This window comes from Pseudonaja textilis, chromosome Z (assembly GCF_049901715.1).
Source record: "Pseudonaja textilis isolate UNSWEBS1 chromosome Z, rPseTex1.2, whole genome shotgun sequence".
Classification (NCBI taxonomy): Eukaryota; Metazoa; Chordata; class Lepidosauria; order Squamata; family Elapidae; genus Pseudonaja; species Pseudonaja textilis.
In genome coordinates this window covers 112268230-112291008 of record NC_142008.1, presented here as the reverse complement: position 1 = coordinate 112291008, position 22779 = coordinate 112268230, and the positions used below count along the sequence as shown (strand labels likewise).

Here is a 22779-nt window from a genome sequence, read left to right as displayed (position 1 = left end):
AGTATGAAAAAGATATAGTATTTTTGGTAGACATTTTAATTGCCGCAATTTTCCCCAGTAATGATAGCTGAAATTTCCCCCACATTTTTAATTTTTTAAATTTGTATTATTAATTTCTTGTAATTATCTTTTTTGATTGAATAGCATCTTGCTGTTAACCAAATGCCTAAATATTTTACCTTTTTCACACTTTGCATTCACAATTTTCCTTTTAATTCTTTTTTTTTTGCTTCTTTTTTAAATTTTTAGTCAATAACTTTGTTTTGTTTTTATTTATCTTAAGGCCTGTGACCTTCCCGAATTCCTCTACTTGAAGTGTTTTCAAAGAATAAAATAAGAAACACGAGGTGCTTTTGGGTGGAAAAAGCACTTTTCAGACAACTATCACATGGATGATTGAGAATCTGTATAAATATGCTCCTTCAGAATTCCCCCCCCCCCATGTGACAGTTTCAGCAAAGCAAGGGGAAGAATTGGCAAGTATTTCTCCGAATAAGGAGGTTGTCAGGTGAGAAGGGAAAACCTACCTGACTACTGATCTATCTCTTCCTCTTTTAATCAGCATGAAAACTCAATTTCCAAAACCTACTATGATCTCAAGACCATTTTTTTCTTGCCTGATGAAGTGCTACCAAGAATTGCACAATCCGTGGGTTTGGATTATACAATTTCTTCAACTCGAAAATCGTTGAATAGCTTTGCTAAAGGGAATTATCTCCCTTGCAATTATCTAAACTAATTAAGTAAACTTGTTTTTAGGTAGAGGCACAGAACCTAGGGAGACTTAATAGTTTAATATTAATAACTGCATGAGGCTGAGTAGGTTGCGGTATGAATCACTAAGATGATAAGTATCAGAGATTCTTTCATTCTTCCAGGCAAAGTGTTTTGATGAAGATGTGGCTGCCCTGCTGTGACTGGAGCCAAATTGCTTTGGCATTCAAAGATACTCATGTACTTTGCCATTGGTTTCTACTCTCTCTCCTTGTCCGCCAGGCTTCTTTCAGCAAAACTTTCAACTCTATGTCTTCTAATAAACTGCATTTGCAGCTTAATTCTCCTGCCCACTTCAGTGATATAGTCATTGGAGAATTTGTATCTACTGTATATTCTGAATTGCCTTTGCTCAACTTTATGGAACATCCAGCAGGATCTTTGAAAGGAAGGCAAGTACTCCTTTAAAAAAAACTCCGATCTATCTTTCAAGGTTTTTTTTTAAACACGATTATATACAAGAGATTCTGGTTACATTTTTTCTATGTTAGATGAGAATTTAAACTGGCTTAGGGATCATTCTTATTTATACATCTGTCTTGATTAATGATATTTCAAGTGTTGGAATATAACTGTTGAATGTAAATTCATCTGCTGAAAAGAAAAACTCCCAATTTTAATTTAAATAATTTAATAATAATATATATTTGCTTTATTTTGTATGCAAAATAAAGATAAAAAGAAACCCAGACAAAAATATTTAGCATTTTAATAAAAGTTATATATATATTTGGTTCTTCTATTGTTTAATGATGCTGTTAGAATTTTGTCACTTATTCCTTGTTTGCTGCAGCGTAAGTAGAAACATAGAAAAGTAGAAGTGTAAATATATGAATGTAATAAAATCTTACATCTTGAGTACTTGTATTGTCTTTAACAATCCACCAGTTTCTGCCTCACAGTTGCATTGTTGCCCTGCATATATGAAACACTCCTTTTAACTGCATTAAAAGCTAGTTTTAAACTTCTCCAAATGTGATGCACAAATGCCCATCAGATCCTAAGTCTGATTCAAACACTTCACCTCAGCTCCTCATTCCATTCCTTCCTCACTTCTGGACTATCTTAACTAAAAAAGATGTTGTGACTCTACAAAGAGTGCAGAGAATAGCAACCAAGATAATTAGGGGGTTGCACACTAAAAAAAAGAAGAGGGAGTCAATCGATTCTGCAAAGCCCCTGAAGGCAGGAAAAGAAGCAATGGATAGAAATCAAGGAGAGAAGCAACTTAGAACTAAACAGAAATTCCTGACAGTTAGAACAATTAATCAGCAGAATGGCTTGCCTCCAGAAGTTTGAACGTTCCAACATGGGAAGATTTTAAGCAGAGATTGGACTACCACTTGTCTGAAATGGCATAAGGTTTCCTGCTTGAGCAACAGTTGGACTAGGCGTTAGATCTCAAAGGTCCCTTCCGGTATTCTGTTTATTTTTTTTCAAAGAAGTGCTTCAGAATATAAGTGCTTTCTTTATTTCTCTAATACTCATTAAAGCAGAAAGATAAGTCATTTTAGACATGGAGAAAAACATGAAACTATGTATCAGAATGGTCAAAGAAATGGCAACTTTAAATCTCAACAAATAGATGCTCTGTCCTACATATTGGCAAAAAAAATCAGAACATAAAATACAAGCTGAATAGCCAAGACCTTATTGATGATCCAAGCTCTGTCAAGGACCTTGGAGTACTCATCTCTAATGATCTAAGTGCTAGAGCCCACTGTAACTACATAGCAAAAAAGGCATTAAGAGTTGTTAATCTAATCCTACGTAGCTTTTTCTCTGGTAATATCACACTACTAAGTAGAGCATACAAAACATTAGCTAGACCAATACTCGAATACAGCTCATCAGTCTGGAACCCATATTATGTATCTGATATTAACACAGTTGAGAAAGTCCAGAAATATTTCACAAGAAGAGTTCTCCACTCCTCTACTCTTTGTAGAATACCTTATGCCACCAGACTTGAAATTCTGGACATAGAAAACCTTGAATTATGCTGTCTTTGGTCTGATCTAAGTATGGCATACAAAATCATACATTGCAGTGACTTATCTGTCAATGAATACTTCAGCTTCAGCCATAACAATACACGGGCACACAATAGATACAAATTCAAGGTTAACCTCACCAAACTTGATTGCAGGAAATACGACTTCAGCAACAGTGTGGTCAATGTCTGGAATACTCTACCCGACTCTGTGGTTTCTTCCCCCAACCCCCAAAACTTTAACCTTAGAATGTCTACTATTGACCTCACCCCTTTCCTAAGAGGTCTGTAGAGGTGTGCATAAGCACACCAATGTGCCTACCATCCCTGTCCTATTGTTTCTTTTATTTTTCTTATATATACCCATTTCATGTATTCATAACTATGTATATACTTATACCTACTATCTTGTAAGCGATTGACAAATCAAAATAAAAACAAAAACATATCTATCTAAATTCAATCCTTGTCACATTCTAAGATTATTGAACTAAATGAAATTCTTCTTGCAGGCCGTTGCCTAAAAACTACCAGCATGTCCTGGCCTTCACTTTTGCCATTCAGGAGATCAATACGAATGAAAACTTGATACCCAACCTCACCTTGGTCTCCAAGATATATGAGAATGGTTTTCAGGCAGTGAAAGCCTCTGAGAGCATTTTGTGTCTATTCTTTGTGGAAAGCCGCTGTCCCCTCAATTACAGGAAGGGAAAGGGCCAAAACATCATGGGCATCATTGGTGATCTTCCTTCCCAGAACACCATGCAGATGGCCAACATCTTAAACGCCTACAAAATTCCACAGGTAGGTATCTGGGCTCACAAATGCACAAGAAGAAGGAAAGGGTGATAGTTTAAAAAAACTATCTGAGGACTAAAAGTAGGGGGGAGCCTTCAAAAAGATAACATATTGAGGGATTCATTTTTGATAGTTTTTATTTATTTATTTTGTCAGAGAAATAAAATGCATCAATTACTGTGTAAGAAATCGTGTAGCTGACATTCTTTCTATCTTCATTCTTCTTATACTCCTCTTTCACTTCCTCCTCCTCCTCTTTTATCACTTCAAGTATCAAGAGAGACACAAAGTTCTCGTTCTCGCTCTTCTGGCAACCTTGTTAATTGGTGTTTTTTTTTAATATAAATTTTATTTGGGTTTTCACACAAAAAAACATAATACAAATACAACATCTTTTTTTTGAGAGTAGCATGATCACGGGTTATCACTTCTTCATACAGACAAAAACTCAATTTCATGTTCATCTCTGTGTTCTATTCCATGTCTTATTACCGTTTAACATTTTCTACATAGTTTTTCCACACATTTGATTTTCTCAACTTTATTTTTAATTATCTCATATCTCAATTCAAATCATTATATTCATACTTTTGTCTGTCCTATTTCAATTACATATTAACTTTTCTCATTAAAGAAATTTCCCCCTGTAATTAATAATTGGAGTATGACACCTTTATATCTTTTGATTTTGTCCATTCAACTCTTATTTAAACTTCAATTTATACCTTTAAAATTATTACAATCAATCTAATACATAACTTCCAATCAAATTCTGCTTGGTACATTCTTAAAATATGCACTATATTCTTTAAAAATTATATACATCTGTAAATAAAACACTCATTCCATTCCAATTCAATTCTATCATTAATATTCATTAAAATCTTAACATCTTTTTCTTTTCAATTGGATATCATACTTCCTTGTGAACACATACAGACTTTCCATAATTAATAGGTTTTTTCCATATTTCTCTTCATTTATAGTTTTATAAATCATTAATAATAATTAAAATGTTCCCATCCTTTCCTAATTTCATTCTCTCATTCACTTTCTTTCATTTATTTATTAACAAACATTCCACTATATTACAATAAATATTTTATTCATCATTTTAGTCATCATATTTTCTAAAATTATTTCTATTTCTAATATAACAATACAATCTTATGTACCATTGCAGAATCCCTTTTTCAATTAAATTTTCACCCGTTATCTCTAAACAGGCTTATACTTTCAATCCTTATACCTTTTCCTTGTTTCTCTATATCTCGTTTCTGTCTTTTATAACTTCCTTTCCTTTCCTTCTTCCCCCTCTTCTTCTCCCTCCCCTTTTTACCCCCTTGTCTCTGTATTTCTAATTATCTCTTCTGTAACCCCCTCTTCTATTTCTTTCTAATATTGTAGTTATTTTTCAAACTATTCTCTTTTATTGGTTGTTTTTTCAAATCTTAAACTTTTCACTCCCCTTTCCTTTTTCCCCCCAAATAAAATTACTTGCTCATTACAGAGGGCTTCTCCTTTGTCCAGATCTTGTTCTACAAGCGTTTCTTGTTGTTTCTCATATTTCTAGATCTCCATTTCTAAGAATTGAAATACTAAGCCAAAAGAACCTCTCCCTTCTTGTGCATCTTCTTTCTGCTTTTTAAGTTCCATTTTCAGTTCTTCTAAAAGTGATGCCATTTTAAACACTTTTAAACAACCACCCGATTGATTTTAGCCATTTAAATGCAATAGCCAAAAATCCAAAAATCACCAAGCAAACCAAATAATCCAAAGCTGTTTCTTCTTGCTTCTTTTTTCCACTTTCTCTTCCTGGGGTTCTATTATTTTGTTACAAAGTTTCAGTAGGAATGTATCTTTTAGGAATCTTGTTAAGGTTTCCCTGTAAATTCCTTTTACTTCCAGGCAGTCTCCTCCATTTTTCCAGATCCTGCCCTTTTATTCTTTTTCTCTCCTTTCCTGCTTTTAAAAGTTTTTAAATATCCAAAAATCTGTATTATCCCTTTAACATTTTATTTTCATCTTAAATGCCCATTAACGTCAAAGTGGATTTTTGTCAGTTTCTTATTTAAGTCTCTTAGTTGTCAGTATAAGGAAGGGAGAAGGAAAAAACCAAATCCTTTCCCTTCCCTCTCTCCTTCGCCACTCCAAAGTCTTCTTTGGGAACAATGCTATTTTTATAGTTTAAATTCCAGGGTACATTAAATTGTTGCTTTTTCAGTTTAATCTGGTCAACCAAAAGTTTCTCTTCTTATCTTCCTCCTGCACTTTCTTTTGTGGTCAAGTTCTTCTTTGAGTTGGCCATTTCTGACCACCACTGCAACCCCCTTTGGCAAAAAGAGTAATGGCCAGCTGAGGAGGAGAGATGCGGCTCTCCTTGACCCTGCTGGCAGTCTCCCTGCTCTTCATCACCTCTATTGGGTGGCTTAGCCCCGAAACCAGCCAGCTAGGGGCGGTCCAGCACTGAGCACAGATCAAAACCATGCACAATTGTGGATTTTGGTCCATCACCGAAAGAGTTCAAATCAGAAGTCCAGCCATTGTTAATTGGTATTGTAGTAGTGTATTGATCCCCAGATTTAGTGGAAATAAGGTCAAAAAGAAATATACTTCCTTCCTCCTTTTTGACATGTTTGCAAAAACAGTACCTACTCTGAAAACACATCATTATTATTCCCATCCTGCAGCTCAGTTATGGCACTTATGACCTTACGTTGAGTGATAAACAGCAGTTTCCTTCTTTCTTCTGGATGACTCCAAATGAAAACCTCCAATATGCTGGGATTATTCAGATCTTGAAATATTTTGGATGGAATTGGATTGATGTGCTCATTCCAGAAGACACCACTGGAGAGAGATTTCTCAGAATTCTAAAACCAAAATTAATCCAGAGTAAAATTTGCATTTCTTTAATTCAATTTGTTCCAAGATTGACAAGTTATGACCCCAGTACTTTACGAAAGACTAATCTAAGCAACATAGCACGTTCCCTGCGGTATAGTAAAACCAATGTAATACTAGTTTATGGGGACATTCAATCTATAGAAGGCTTACGAGTAATTCTTGAATTCTATGAAATTAATAACAGGCTGCCAATAGAGAGGGTTTGGGTCATAAGTGCTCTCTGGGATGTCACTTCTGTCTTTGAGTCCCACAAATTCACACCATTGTCTTTCAATGGCAGCTTGTCCTTTGCCCTTCACACAATTAGGGTACCAGGCTTTCAAGAGTTTCTTGGGAACCTAAACCCATATCAGTCTAAAGTATATTTGCTACAGGCATTCTGGGGTTCTTCATTTATCTGTTCACTTCCAACGTACAATATATATGCACCAGGCAAAGGAAACTGCACTGGGAAAGAGAATCTGGGGAATCTCCCTGGAACTGTCTTTGAAATGAAGATGTCTGGCCAGAGCTACAGTATTTACAATGCTGTCTATGCTCTAGCACATGGTCTCCATGCTATGTATTCATCCAGAGCCAGGCAGAAGGCAACAAGCAATGGAGAGAAGTGGAATTTGATGGAAGTCCAACCTTGGCAGGTGAGTTATGATTCCTTCTAATTTAATGGGAATGTAGCTGTAAGAATACTGTTATTTCAATTTTTACAAAATTTACTAACAGTATATTTTAACAAATGAAGGCAAATATATAGGATCATGAGGAGAAATTGAATTTGGGTAGGTCAATGGAACCAGAGATTTACTCTTTGGAGGTTTCGGATTCATGCTGGAGCCCATTTCAGGGAATTTCTCTCTACTGAAATATGTGATTTGGGCTGTTATGTGAGTCGTGTTTATGTGGTTCTGTTGGCTGATTGGTGTTTCAAGGGCTGGCAATTGGCTGTCATTTCCTTGTGCTACCAAGCTCTCGGCCCATAAGCCTTTGATTATGTGATGGTAATTCAGCATTCCTATTAACTGACAAGAGGCCCATTTCCCAGGCTTTTATCATTTCGCTGGCTATCTTTCTACCTGCATAGCTAATGATTCAAGACGCTGCAAAATTAAATGTGTGTCCTTGTTCACTGCAATGTGAGGTCTCCTCATCTGACTGTTGGCTTGTGTTCTTGTAATCTGGTGGCTAGGTTCTTCCCCATTTATCCTACATAGTCATGGGGCAATCCAGGCAGTGGATCCAGTAGATTAATAAAAGAATGCAAAAAGGTTTGCCTAGCATGATCTGTTTTCTTTTTGAAAACAATTTTATTGGTTTTTTAACAAACAAACAAAACATAAAAGCATCAGCTCTCTTCCATACTTATATACAAACAGTGTGTCGGTTGGTTCATCAGTTTTGTGCATGCATTTCGTAGTCACAATTACAATTACATTACATAATAACTCTTATTATCAATCCAAACTTATATATCCTCATATCATTATTAAAAAAAAAAATCATTTGACTATACTTTTATTCATTCATGCCTTATGAGATAACTATAATTTAAGTAATTTATTCTATAACAAATCATATAATCATACCAGTTCTACCCTAAAAAAGAAAAAAAAACACTTTATAAATGTAATGTCAAATAGCAAAAGAAAAAAGAAAAAAAAGTCAATAATATTCCTTATTACCTAACATTCTAAATATTCTATTTTTGTATTTCATCGTCCAGCCATTTATAGAAAAGGTCCCAAATTGTATAAAATTGTTTATCTTCTTGCTCTCTAATTTCAAATGTCAATCTACTCATCTCAGCACATTCCAATATTTTCTTAATAACTTCTTCCTGCAATGGAATTTTCTCATTTTTCCAATTTTTTGCAAATACAATCCTAGCCGCAGTTAATACATTTACCATCAAATATTTCAAATCTTTACTATAAACATCTGGTAAGATTCCCAATAAGAAAAGCTCCGGTTTCAAATCTATATGTTTCTTTGTCATTTTTTCCAACCACATGCGGATTTTAGTCCAATATTTTCTAGCGTCCTCACAAGTCCACCACATATGGTAATATGAACCAGGTATCTGATGACATTTCCAACATTTTTCCGATTTGTTCTTAAACATTCTTGCTATCCTTGTCGGGGGAAAATGCCACCTGTGAAACATCTTATACAAATTTTCTTGATAAGCTGTAGACATTGTCATTTTATAATTTTGCGACCATAATTTCTGCCATTTCTGGGATGTCAATTGATTCATGTCAATCCCATATCCAAAATTCCTCCCCCAAGCAATCATGGTTTCTTTAACTTGTTCTTCCTCTAGCTTAATTCCCAATAAGTAACCATATAGTTTTTTAATCACCTTTTCATCAGTACCTGTCAAAATCTTATCTAAATCAGTCTGATTATCATAAAATCCCTCTGTTTTGGAATCTTCATCATACCTTGAATGTATTTGCACATATGAAAACCAATTCATTTTTATACCTTGTTCCTCTAAATTTTGTATCGATTTAAGTTCACCCTTTTCATCTAGTAATTCCCCATATCTAACTGTTTGTTCCTTCTTATAAATTATAGGATAAGAAAATGCTTCTATCGTCGATAACCAAACTGGAATTTTCAAATAACATTGTTTTTTTATCTTCTCCCAATTTAGCCACAAAGACTCCCGTATATAATGTCTTCTAAAGTAGCCCTGTGTTTTGGTTCCCTTGTACCATAGAAAAGCATGCCAACCCAACAACAAATCATGACCTTCTAGTGTCAACAATCTAGTCTTCCTTAATGTTATCCATTCCTTAACCCACATCAAATTTGCAGCTTGATAGTACAACTCCCAATTAGGCGGGCCAAACCCTCCTCTAGTTCTAGCATCTTGCAAAAGCTTTAGCTTTATCCTCGCTTTCTTACCTTGCCATATATACTTCAACACAATTTTATTTAGGTCCTCAAAATAGTCTTTTCCAAGCCTAATTGGTATTGTTTGAAACAAAAATAAGATTCTGGGTAGAATATTCATCTTGATTGTTGAGATCCTCCCTATTAATGACAGTTGTAAGTTTTCCCATTTCTTCAGATCTAAGGCTATCTGTTGTTTAAGTTTAATATAATTGTTCTCTTTTAATGTACTACATCTTGGTGTCAAATATATCCCCAAATACTTAACCTTGTTCGTAACTTGGATTTTCAACAGATCTGCCAATTCTTCTCTTTGTCTTAATAGCATATTCTTTGACAAAATCTTTGTTTTATCTTTATTTTCAGACCAGCCACCTCACCATATGTCTCTATCTTTTCCAATAGCTTCGAAGCTGTTTCTATAGGATCTTCCAAAATAAAAACTAAGTCATCTGCAAAGGCTTGTAATTTAAACTCTTCCTTTTTAATTTTCATTCCTTTTATAGTTTTATCTTCTCTAATATTTCTATTCAACACTTCCAGAGTCAACACAAATAGCAAGGGAGAAAGGGGACATCCTTGTCTTGTGCCTTTTCTTATGTTAATAGAATCAGTAAATTCTCCTTCTATCATGATAAATTGCTTCTATTGCTTGGATAAATCTTGGATAAATCTTCTAGCAAAACCCATCTGTTCCAGTAAGAGTAACATAAATCTCCAATTCACATTGTCAAATGCCTTTTGGGCATCTAAAAATATCAAAGCCATTTGCTTTTCAGGATGTGCCTCATAATATTCCAAAGTGTCCAAAATTACTCTCATATTGTCTCTAATTTGTCTCTTTGGCAGGAATCCATTTTGATCTGGATGAATAAAATTATTCAAATATTTTTTAAGTCTTTCTGCTAATATCGAAGCAAAAATTTTATAGTCTGCATTTAATAAAGAAATCAGTCTATAGTTCTTAATTTGCTGTGGGTCAGCCTCCTCTTTTGGAATAAGTGTAATATAAGCCTCTGACCATGTTTTAGGTATCGTCTTCTTTGACATAGCTCCATTCATAACATCTAAAAGTGGAATGCTCAATGATTCTTGTAATATTTTGTAAAATTCTGCAGACAGCCCATCTGGACCTGGTGCTTTCCCATTATTTTGTTTCTTAAGTGCTTGACTTAGTTCCATCATTGTTATATTACTTTCTAACATTTCTTCAGTCTCTTTAGATATTTTAGGTAAGTTTGCATTCTGCAAGTACTGTTTAATTTTTTCCTCATCAATATTCTCTTTTTTGTATAGTTGTCCATAAAAGTCTCGAATAATTTCCTTTTTCACTTTATTGCCATAACAAACTTGACCTTGATCATCTATTAACTGCGATATTTTCCTCGACTCTTTCTCCTTTCTCAGCTTATATGCTAGCCATCTACCTGGCTTATTTGCATCTTCAAAGTAGTTCTGTTTAGCATTCCTAATCTTCTGTGCCAGTTCTTCTTTCTCTATTAAATCCATTTTATGTTTAGTTATATCCAGTTTCAATTTAATGTCTTTTTTCTGTGGCATTTTCTGTAGTTCTTTTTCAAGTCTTTTGTGCTCATCTTCCAGGGCTTTAGTGGCTTGCCTTTTCTTAATATTCTTTTTTCTTATATAATCTATTATCAAACCTCTCGCATATGCCTTCATTGTATCCCAAACATTCTGCACTGAAGTATCTTCTTTTCTATTTTCTTTAAAGAAAAAGGCAAGTTCTTTCTTGAACCGTTGTATAAAGTCCTTCTCCTTTAGAATAGTATTATTTAACGTCCATCTCGATCTTTTTTTTTGGCCCTTCCATTTAATTGTCAATGGGTTGTGATCTGCCCAAGTACTTGCTTCAATGTTTATTTCTTGAATACTAGATATTAATTCTGTTGAAATCCAGATCATATCTAATCTGGACCATGATAAGTGTCAATTTGAATAAAAAGTATATTGTTTGGTTTTAGCATTTCTTTCTCTCCATATATCTTTTAAAATTAGTTCGTCTGACATTTTAAAAAAGGATTTAGGAAGTGTCTTTCTGTTGTGCTTTGCTGTTGTTGCTATATAGTCCAATTTATTGTCCACCATTCCATTAAAGTCTCCCATCATAATTATATTAGCATAGTCCAGTCCAGTTATTTTCATATGTAATTTTTAATAAAATTCTTCTTGTTTATCATTCGGAGCGTAAATTGCAGTCAAAAGTATTTTTATATTATTATCCATCATTTCCACCATTAATATTCTTCCATCTTCATCAGTGTGGATCAATTTTGCAGGGATGGCCTCTTTAATATATAAAACCACTCCTCTTTTCTTACATTGAGTCAAAGAAGTAAATAATATCCCTAGTTTTGGCTGTACTAACAATTGTTCATGTTGTTTTTTAATATGTACTTCTTGTAAGCAAATTATATCAAACTTTAATTTCCCTAATTTATAAAAAATCTTCCTTCTTTTAGCAGCTGAGTTCAGTCCATTTATGTTCATTGTAATCAATTTTTTCTCTTCCATGATGATATTTTATATTTAGATTTGGCAGGTCTCATACATCTTGGTTCACGTTGGTCTTTGATATCCACCTGTCCACCTATTACGCCTTCTTCTTTTTCAATCTCCATTTGTTCCTCTTGGGATTCAGTTAATAAGACCTCTTTTTCTGCCTCTTCCTCTCTCCTTCCAAAAAATTCTGCGTAGAAGAGTTCTGCTTTCTCAATTGAATCAATTCTATATCTCTGTTCTTGCCATATAAACATCAGTCCTTCTGGGATCAGCCATCTGTAATTCACCTCCTTTTTCAATAACACTTTGGTCAGAAATCGATATTCTCCTCTCATCTCTCCCACTCTTCTAGGTATTTGTTTTAGGACCAAGATTTCTTTACATTTATATTTCAACATCTTCTCTCTTGCCGCTTGTAATATTTGTGTCTTGATGGATTTTTTAGTAAAAATAAAAGTAAAAATAAAAACATTGCTAAAATAAAAATTTACAATAATGCTAGTGGTGGGGCTATTGAAACTAAAAAAAAAAAGAATTAAAGAGGGAGAAACAACACACTGCACTCGGTTTAATTGTTCAAGGCTTTTGTTATGACTCACTTCCCTTTCCCGCAGGCTTCAAAGCCAAACCATAGATATTTAATTGTTGATAGAAATCCAGAAGAACACCCGTAATAATATTCTACTGCGTTCTTCCCTCTGTCTTATCACATTAGAATGTCCTTGAGAAGGAGTCTTTCACAATTCTCTCCACTTCAAGTAAAATTTCAAACCTCTAGTTGGCAGTGTTACAAAGTTTCTTAGTTCTCACTTTCCCCCCTCCTCTCACAGAAAGGTAATTGAAGTTAAAAAAAAAAAGAACAAGAAATATATACATATATATACAAAAAGAAATAACCAAAGGGAGCCTCTAGCCTAAAAAAAAGTTAAAAAAAAAGAAATCCAAAGGGAGAATAATATATATATATATAGAGAGAGAAAGAAACCAGTCCGGTTATCTACTAAGTAACAATAAAGTCCAGTAGCAAAAAAAATAAAAATAAAAGCAAAGCCTCGCTTTGACGTCTCCCTTAAAAAAACGCCGCTTATTCAGTTTTGTCAAAAATCACACAGATTTCTTCTAGCAATCAAAGTGTCCTTTCAAGCCGCAAAATATTAAAAAAAAAAAAAAACAGTTTCTCACCCAGCTGACACACTTTCTCTTTCAGCCTCTTCCTTTCCGGAGCTGCCCCGACTTCAGCAGCATGGGGGCTGCCTCTTCGCCGCCAGCAAAAGTGACTTCTCCTGGGTCATCCAGGGACTTTGCGGTGTCCCGGGGATCCACAGGGTATGCCCCTCATGATAACCGTCACTACGGGACGGTTTAGGTCCGTTTGGATCGGCCAGGGGCGAAGATATCGGCTGCAATCATAGAACTCGATTGCAAGCCGTATTGTCTCGGCGCCAGCTCCTCCCCTCTCCCGCATGATCTGTTTTTCACAAACCCATGTTGGCTTTTGGTTATGATTCTTTTGCCTCTAGGTGTTCACAGATTCATTCCTTGACTACCTTTTCCAGACTCTTCCCTGGTATTGAGGTTGTTAGATCGGGTCGATCGGTTCACATTGAGAGGCGAGACTCAGGAGTGAACATTCAGCTCTTTATTGTGAGTTTAAGAAAGGAACAGGAAAGGCTTGCGAGCCGCTTGGCTTTATACAGCCGGCCGGTGGCTCGGCGGCCAATGGCAGCGCTTTGAATCTCCTGTGATCGGCTCGGCCAATCGTGGTAGATTCTCAGCGCTCCAATCACAGGAGTTCAGTCAACCATTCACGTTGCGGTCCGGGTGGACCAATCAGAAGGCGAGTCTTCAAGAATGTTAATACAGAACACCCCTCCCCTCATGGTTTTGTCCGATGCAGCGTGGTGACATAGTCGCGCAGGTAGGCGGGGCTACGTACCTGCCTAGTTGACCTGCGCGGCTCAGTCTGTGTGTGATCGTCGGCCGGTTCGGGTGGGCTCCGCGTCACTCTCAACCCTTTCGATGGAACCGCCTGGAAGGGTGAGCCAGGCTTGTCGTTGCAGCTCCCGCCCGGACTACCTGGGTCGGTCGAGCTGCAGTTCCTGCTGCCCCCACCTGGTCTTTCTGGGCTGGTTGAGCTGGCTTGGCTGTACCTTCCAGGTGAAGCTCTCGTCTGCGACAGCTTGAAGTCTGCTGGTGAGTATGGTTGGTTTATTTGGATGTTGCTATCTTTTGGTGGGGGGTTTTCGGCTTGCGTTTGGGGTGTACTGCTGGCGTTTCCGGCCTTTTGTCGTTCCCCTGCTTGGTTGTTGTGGTTCCCCCTCCTCTCTGCTTTCTGTGGTTGTTGTTGTCGAGGCGTTGGGGGTGTTGGTGGCTAGCCTGGACCGTAGCTGGTCGATGTGCCGCTTCCAGCTTCTTCCGTCCATTGTTTGGAGTCTGTATGCCCGGGGCGGTTACCTGTGTTATTTGCGCAGGTACCCAGAGTGGGTCTCCCGTGAAGTTCTTTGCGTAGACTGTGTCCCCGATGTTGAATGCCCGGTGCCGGCTGGAGGAATCTGGGGGTTTCTCCGGGTTGTAGGTGGGGTGTAGCCGGTCCAGCGGGGACCTCAATTTTCTGCCCATCAGTAGTTCTGCTGGGCTTTTGTTCGTGGTCATGCTGGGTGTAATGTGCTGTATGAGTATCATTCTTTTTATCTTTTCTTGGATGTCGCCGGTCTCAATTTTCTGGATGGTTTTCTTTGTGTATTGAACCATCCGTTCTGCCCATCTATTCGCCGCCGGCTGAGCCATCGAGGTTAGGGTGTGTCTGATGCTCCGTTCGGCCAGGTATCTTTCAAATGTCAGTGCCGTGTACTGTGGGCCGTTATCCGACACTAAGACATCTGGCAACCCATGTGTCGCAAAGAGTCTGTTAAGCTTATCGATGACCGCTTCTGTTGTTGTTGTCCTCATGGTGCTTACCTCCAGCCAGTTGGAGTAGGCGTCCATGGTGATGAGGAATGTATGCCCTTTGGTCAGCCCGGCGAAGTCTATGTGTATTCATGACCACGGTCCTCTGGGGGTTTCCCATTCCAGGACTGGAGTGGCGGGGTGTGTGGATCTTGTCTCTTGGCACCTGTTGCATCCGGTGACCCATGTCTCGATTTGCTTGTCCATCCCTGGCCACCAAGTGAAACTTCTGGCCAGGGCTTTCATCTTGATGATGCCCGGGTGCTCCTCGTGTAGCATTGCCAGCAGTCTTTTCTGTAGTGTCTCTGGTATAACTACCCGGTCTCCCCAGAGAATGCACCCTTTTTGTGTGAACAGCTCAGTTTGCCAGTTACAGAAGGCTTTGAGCTGTTTGCTGTCTTCATTTTCCAGTCACCCCCGCTTTACCCAGCTCAATACCCACGCCAGCTGTTTGTCTTTATTTGTTTCTCGGGCAATGTCTGGCGTGGTTAAGAGCAAGCTGGGTAGAGTCTCTATTTGCAGGGTCGTTGTGGTGGGCTCTGGGTCGTCGTCTAAGTCTGGTAGGGGTGACCGGCTTAGTTTGTCTGCGTGCGGGATATTCTTGCCGTCTCACTCCGGAGACAATGGCGAGGGCTTTTTTGTCCAGCTGACTGTAATTTCTTTCCAGTCTGGCCAGCGTTCTTGAGAAGAAGGCGATGGGTGCTTCCTTCCTGTTGGGTAGGGTGTGGCTGAGGACTGCTCCAATGCCGAAAGGCGACGCATCGCATGCCACCGTTAGTGGCAGGGTCTCGCTATACTGGATCAGGACTGCGTCTGATGTTAGCAGGTTTTTGTCTGTTGGAATGCAGTCTCCTCCCACTTCCCCCAGGTCCAGGTGGCTGCTTTATCGAGTAGCCAGTGCAGGGGTTCTGCCACAGTCACCTTCTGGGGTAGGAAAACGTAAAAGTTAAGCAGTCCCAAGAACGCCTATAGTTCCGCCTTGTTTGTTGGTGTGGGGGCTTCCTTGATGGCTCTGAGTTTCTTTCCGGTTGGGTGTATTCCGTGCCGGTCTAGGAGGTACCCCAGGAATTCGACCCTCTTGGTGTATAGTTGGCATTTGTTTTGTATTTTTTGACTTTAAGGCCGGCATCTTTGAATTTTTTTAGCACCGCCCTTAAATGGGTTTCCAATTGTTCCTTGTTGGCGGCTGCGACCAGCACGTCATCAAACTAGGGGACCACTCCTTTTATTCCCTGGAGGAGTCTTTCCATGAGGCTTTGGAAGACTCCTGGGGCGACGCTGACTCCGAATTGGAGTCGGTTGCATCGGAAAGCCCCCCGGTGTGTGACAATCGTTTGTGCTTCGGCTGTCTCGGCATCAACCGGCAGTTGCTGGTAGGCTTGCGCCAGGTCGAGTTTTGCGAAGACCCAGCCTCCCCCCAGTGAGTGCAGAAGGTGCTGTACTACTGGGACGGGGTAGGCGCTTTGCTGTAGCGCGTGGTTGAGGGTGGCCTTATAGTCACCACAGATTCTTATGGAGCCATCGGTTTGATGGGGGTGACTATGGGCATTTCCCAGCGGGCATAGTCGATTGGCTCTAAAACCCCTTGCGCGACGAGCTTGTCTAGTTGCTCGTCGATTTTCGGCTTGAGCGCGAATGGCACTCGCCATGGTTTGAGGCGGATCGGGGTGACATTAGGATTAAGGTTGAAGGAGATAGGGGCCCCTCGGTACTTGCCTAGAGAGTTGTCGAAGACCTCCTGGAAGTCCCTCATGAGCGTCGCTTCCCAGTCAGCCTCATTTGTGTGGTGGATGCCCGTCACTTCTATTCCCAGTGGGGAGAACCATTGCAGGTCGAGCAAGCTGGGGCAGTCTTTGTCAACGACTGTGAGTGGCAATACCTCGGTGTGGTTTTTGAAGGTGACTTTAAAATGTCCAATGCCGGCCACAGGGATGCGGTTTCCCTGGTAGTCCTTCAGGATTAGTTTTTGGTCGTCTAGCTCGTGGCGGCGGATGGTTGGTACTAGGTGCTTGATTGTGTGCCAAGAGACCATGGAGAGGTAGGACCCGGAGTCCACTTCCATCTCGCAGGGCTGGTCCTTGATGCTCACCTCCACGTGTACCTTTGGGGCATCCATGGTCGATGAGTGGCCGATGACGACCGTCTGGTGGGTTTCTTCATGCCGCTGTGCTTCGCTGAGTCGTCTGCTGCGGCCATCGCGGCTCCACCGGCTCTCGGTTTGGCGGTCTCGGTTTCAGGGGGAGGGTGCTGTCTCGTCATTGGGGGCTGTATTTTTTCTTGTTCCGGCACACCTTGGCGATGTGCCCCCGCTTCTCGCAATGCCGGCAGATGGTGTCGAGGAAACGGCATTTGGAGCGGGGGTGGTCACTGCCGCAGCTGGCGCAATGGAATCCCGACTTACATCCCCTCTGGTCCCACCGGTCGCACTCAGCCTGTAGCCGGTGGATCTCCTCTTCCTCGTCATCGGTGTCGGATTGGGGGTCGATGTTGCCGTGATGTGTGGTTGTTTCTTGGCGGCTGGCTTCTCCAGGCTTCGCTGGTGCCGGGGTCACTTCGTTGTTTGTGGCAATTTAATTTGTATTTACAGATGTTATGTTAGATATACAGAAGTAAATTTTTCCCAGTAGCCTTCTTTTTCCTTTCCAATCTTTAATCCAAAAAACCCTCTCAAATCGAGTAGAGGACTTCCATTTTTGCAGCATTTTGTAGTTGAATAGCAAAAGAAAAATTCAATAAAGTAGAGAGATGTAAGAATTTTGCAAAATAAAAATAACCAATGAAATTGGAGGCAGAAGTAGGATACAGTGGCAATAATTGTCTTCCCTAAGGTATGTTTGATTTAAGAATTTTTTGTCCCATGCCTGAAGAAAAGCTGATTTAATCTACCAAGGTCGTAACAGAATTTTTAAATCATGTTATCAGGAACTGAACTCCAATAAATATGTTTTTTTGTGATATCCATTATATATAATAGACTGCCAAAAAGAAGAGTGTGTCAGTCCAATCTCCAAAGCACCTGAAGGCGGAACAAGAAGCAATGGATAGAAACCAATCAAGGATAAAACCAGCCTAGAACTAAAGAGAAATTTCTTCACAGTTAGAAGAATTAATCAGTAGAATGACTTGCTTCAAGAAGTTGTGGCTCCTGCAACACTGGAGGTTTTACAAGAAGAGATTGGATGGCCATTTATCTGAATTTGTATAGGGTTTCCCGCTTGAGCAGGAGATTGGACGAGAAGACCTCCAAGGTCCCTTCCAACTCTGTTATTCTATTATTCTGTTATATTACTTAATAATTATTATTCCTCTGAAATTCATATATGCAATATGTGTAACAAAATCTCTATTAATAATACTTAAACATAAAATGTGAATGTAGTCCAGCAAAATAAAATTATTCCTTTGGAACATAAAAACAAATATTATTAACTGAAAAGTTTGGTTGTTCATTATAAATTAGTTGAGCACTATTTGGTAAATCACAGCATGGAACTGTACATTCTATTGACTGCTATTGACACCGATTTCCCACTGGACTCTCTTATCTTTTAGCTTCGTTTATTTCTGAAAAACCTCCATTTCAACAATAGTGCTGGGGAAGAAATAGCTTTCAATGAGAATGGAAACCTGGCAGCAGCATACGATATCATCAACTTGATTACTTTCCCCAATCGATCCTTTCAGAAGGTCCAAGTTGGACGTATTGAACTTCAGAGTTCTCAAAAGGAAGGCCTCACCATAAATACAACTGCCATTATATGGAATCACAAATTTAAGCAGGCGAGTTAGACAAATCAACTAAAACATGGGGATATTTTCTCAATTTCTGGAATATTCATGGGGATAATTTCTTTAACTCATATTACAGTGGTTCCAAGCTCATCTGATATCTTCTTAAAGATGTTAAAACACTTTTATATCCTGGAAAAAAGAAGTTCTCAATTATACGCCATACTTACAGATTGTAGGGAAGGAGAGCTCTGCTCACTGGGGTTATGGACCTTCTGGGCTCCATGGCTTCTTAAGAGAATAGTGAGGTGGAAAATTCACCTTTTGAAAGTTAACACTGAAGGGAGGATTTACCTTTCTTCTTTTAAAAAATATTTAAAAATGCAGTTACACTAATACAAACAAGTAAAGGAAAGATTTTATCTTGAGACATGTGAAAAAAAGAAAGAAAGAAAAAGAAAGAAAGAAAGAAGGAAGGAAGGAAGGAAGGAAGGAAGGAAGGAAGGAAGGAAGGAAGGAAGGAAGGAAGATGGATAGATAAGCAGGCAGGCAGACTTTCCCATTATGTTTATCTGACTTTTTAGTCAATGTTTGAATCAGGTGAGAGACAAAGAATGAAAAAGGTCACACACCTATTTTCCACTTCATGCTAATATAAACTCCGCATTTCCCTGGAGTTTTACAGGAAATATTTCTCTTGCCAATATCATGTTTTGTTTCCCAAAACCAATTCAAAAGTCTGGGGATAGCTGCTGGCCTTTTAAAAGTTTAGTGGGTTTTTCAAGTGATGTGCTTTGAAAAATATAGTAAATTTATTTTTTCAGAGAACTGATTAACTTTTCAGCAGACACAAGTGCTTGTGTGGTTTGAAATACAGGCAAGATTGGACTATTGTGCTATCCTATTTTATTGTTCATCACAAAATGCTACAGACAGACTGTGGAAATATACCAAAGCTGGACAATAACCAAGTCCTGTGCTTGCCACACCTGTATCACACTCCTAATTGGCAGGTGCTTTTTTGATAACTGAGTATGCTCAGAAAACTGGACAATCTGTACATGGAAAACCAGGATACCACTCTTGAGATGTAATGCAGGGATAATTGGACAAGGATAGCAAAAGCTAGATAGGAATATTTTTGCCAATCAGTTCAGCAGTTTCAACACTATTTCCCACACATTGCAAGTTTATTTTGGATTTTCTTATTACTATTTAAATTTAAAGCAGCTAATTAAGATTATGAGAAACATACACTTTTATGATCCCCTTTAGGACATCTCAAGTTCCTTTATGTGCTGTGTAGGGGTCATGAAGGGATTTCTACTCAAATGTTCAATAGCAGTTCCAAGATTTTTTGGATGTTAACTGCTCCTCTGAGTGAATCTAGCAATCACTCCTAGGAATTCCAAATTTTGCATCATTAGAAATGATAAGAGAGGATGACTGCTGACTGATTAATTCAAACCCTGATTGTAATCCATTTTAATTCCTTACTCTTGCAATTCCCATTAGACACCACCTTCTGCCACCTGTGTAGAAAGCTGCCATCCTGGACACCGGAAATTAATTAAGGAGGGGAAACAGGTTTGCTGCTATGACTGTGTTGAGTGTTCAGAGGGCAGCATTTCCAGCATGATTGGTAAGAAAAAAAAATCTATATTTCTTTAAAAATACATTGTACTCTAACCAAGTTTGGGTTTTTGAATATAGTTTTAAAGAAAAGCATAGTAGGATGACTTGGGGCATGGCACAAAGGGAACTCATTCAGATAATAAGTATTGGTCGCTTTATTAGCTCCAACTTTGCCCCCAATGTCCTGATTGCTTTCTGGTCTGGAGAAAAACTCTCCCACCAACCTACAACAGCCTTTGGCTGCAAATAGTCCAGTCCAAACATTGTAAAGAGAAAACTTTAAACTATAAATCCAACAAGGCTAGATAGGATAAGAAATCCAGCAATGTAAGATAAGGAGTTCCAGAAGTGAAGCAACACGGCAGTAAATCAAACCAGTTGGGAGGATGCCATGAACTCAGACTACAACAGCCAACACTAGATAAACTCAATATTTGTTCCTGACAACCCCCCCCCCCCATCTGCCTCTCCTTTAAACTCCATCCCCAGATGTGCCTTGTGAAAGGAATCAGGGCCCTTTCCTCCCCCATAAGCCATCCAACTCACATTGCTCCCTTCTCCATTCTTCCCTGCATACTCTAGGATGAAGAAGGGGTGGGCCTTGGTCTTCCTTTGAACTGCCTCTCCCTTGTCCTACCTCTCCTCTGCTCTGCCCAGCCTGACTTTGCCCTTCCCCAGTTTCCTGCACAGCCAACCAAGCCACTTTCCTGCTCTCTGCAAACTACTCGCTTTCCACCTCAGATTCAAACTCAGATGGGACCATGAAACATAGCTTGATTGGGATCTCTCACTAGCCTTGTTCTCTTTCTCCTGTTTTAAGTAAAAACTTTTCTTTATTTAATTATATAATCTTTCATTCAGGAAACATGGTCTACTGAATACAAAAATATTTTTAAAGGATTTTTTTAAAGCAAAATTTTTAAAAGAGGTTTATCCTCTCCAAAAACAGCTTCAGGAAAGCCTAATTATTAAATATTTAATTCAATTCAATATGTAGCATTTTTAGATTTTTTTTATAGATTCCAACCAATGTGAGAGGTGTCCGCAAGAACAATATCCAAATGAGAAACACCATCAATGTATTCCCAAAATTATCACCTATTTATCCTACAAAGAAGTCCTGGGAGAAGTCCTGACTGGCTTTGCTGTTTCTTTTGCTGTAATCACAATTGTGGTGATGGGGACATTCATCTTCCACCAGAACACTCCCATCGTCAAAGCCAACAATTGGGCTATCACCTGCACCCTGTTTTTCTCACTCCTGCTGTGTTTTCTTTGCTCCTTCCTCTTCCTCGGATGTCCAGGGACAGTAACGTGTGTGCTCCGGCAAGCAGTTTTTGGAGTGGTCTTCTCCATTGCGGTGGCTTGTGTGTTAGCTAAGACCCTCACTGTGGTTCTGGCCTTCCTGGCCACAAAGCCAGGGAACCGCATGAGGGGGTGGGTAGGGAAAAGGCTCTCCATCTCAGTCATTGTTTTGTGCTCCCTTATTCAAACAAGCATCTGTGCTGTGTGGTTGGCCATTTCTCCCCCTTTCCCAGAGTTGGACATGCATTCCCAGATGGATGAGATCTTTGTGCAATGCAACGAAGGCTCCGAGATCATGTTTTATGTTGTGCTGGGCTACATGTGGCTTCTTGCCCTTATCAGCTTTACGGTGGCCTTCTTTGCCCGGAAGTTGCCCGACACTTTCAATGAAGCCAAGCTCATCACCTTCAGCATGCTGGTCTTCTGCAGTGTTTGGGTGTCCTTTGTTCCCACCTACTTGAGCACTAAGGGGAAATCCATGGTGGCTGTGGAAGTCTTCTCTATCTTGGCCTCAAGTGGTGGTTTATTAGGTTGCATTTTCCTGCCCAAGTGCTACATCATCATGTTGAGGCCAGAGCTGAATACGAGAGAGCAGCTTGTTCGGAAAAAGACTAGTGTGATTTCTAGGACAGCATGAATTCCTATGATTTGGGTGAAAATTTTCTGAATTCTGAATTTTATTGAGAAATAATTGTCTTCTTCAACTTGTTAATTGCAAAAGAATTTAAACTGCATACAACTGCATAGCACTTTGCAGCACTCTCGGCAATTTACAATATAAGCATTATTTGCATATTGCCCCAATGATCTTGATCAATTCTTCCATTCTTGGAAGAATGGAAAGTTGAGTCAACCTTGAGCTCCATCAGGACTGAAGTTCAAGCTGTAGGCAGAATTTGCATGTAAATTTACACACAATAGCTAGGAAAAGGATTGCACACACAACTTTTTCTCCATGAAGACTTCTTTGTCTTTGACCAATAAATTACATTTAGAAACATAATGGATGGGATGTACAAAATTAATCTTATTTATTATATAAGGTTGTATCTTCTTTACATTTTACAATAAAATGCTAATATGATTTACAGTATGTATTTATTGGTATCCTTTTTCCAACTCAATTACTTTTTAATATATTTTACATTTCAGGAGATATATTCAAAATTTGTGGCAACCTCAAGAGCCTCAGAAAGTTACCATCTGCTGTAAAGACGATGAGCCAGGCTTCCCAAAACCCTAATGAATTCTGGCTCCTCTCATTTCTTCAACTTAAA

The 22779-nt window shown here is 39.0% G+C and overlaps 1 protein-coding gene and 1 pseudogene across 1 annotated transcript; one reads left to right on the top strand and one right to left on the bottom strand.

The window, feature by feature from the left end:
* Window positions 1-22779, bottom strand: part of LOC148124274 (vomeronasal type-2 receptor 26-like) — a 125241-nt pseudogene that overhangs the window by 31774 nt on the left and 70688 nt on the right.
* On the top strand, window positions 906-22410 carry LOC113453181 (vomeronasal type-2 receptor 26-like). Its single transcript, XM_087915210.1, has 6 exons — window positions 906-1166; window positions 3280-3571; window positions 6256-7110; window positions 18386-18613; window positions 20078-20204; window positions 21217-22410. The coding sequence occupies exons 1-6, from the start codon at window positions 1024-1026 to the stop codon at window positions 22137-22139; spliced, it is 2568 nt and encodes an 855-aa protein (XP_087771336.1). The 5' UTR covers window positions 906-1023; the 3' UTR covers window positions 22140-22410.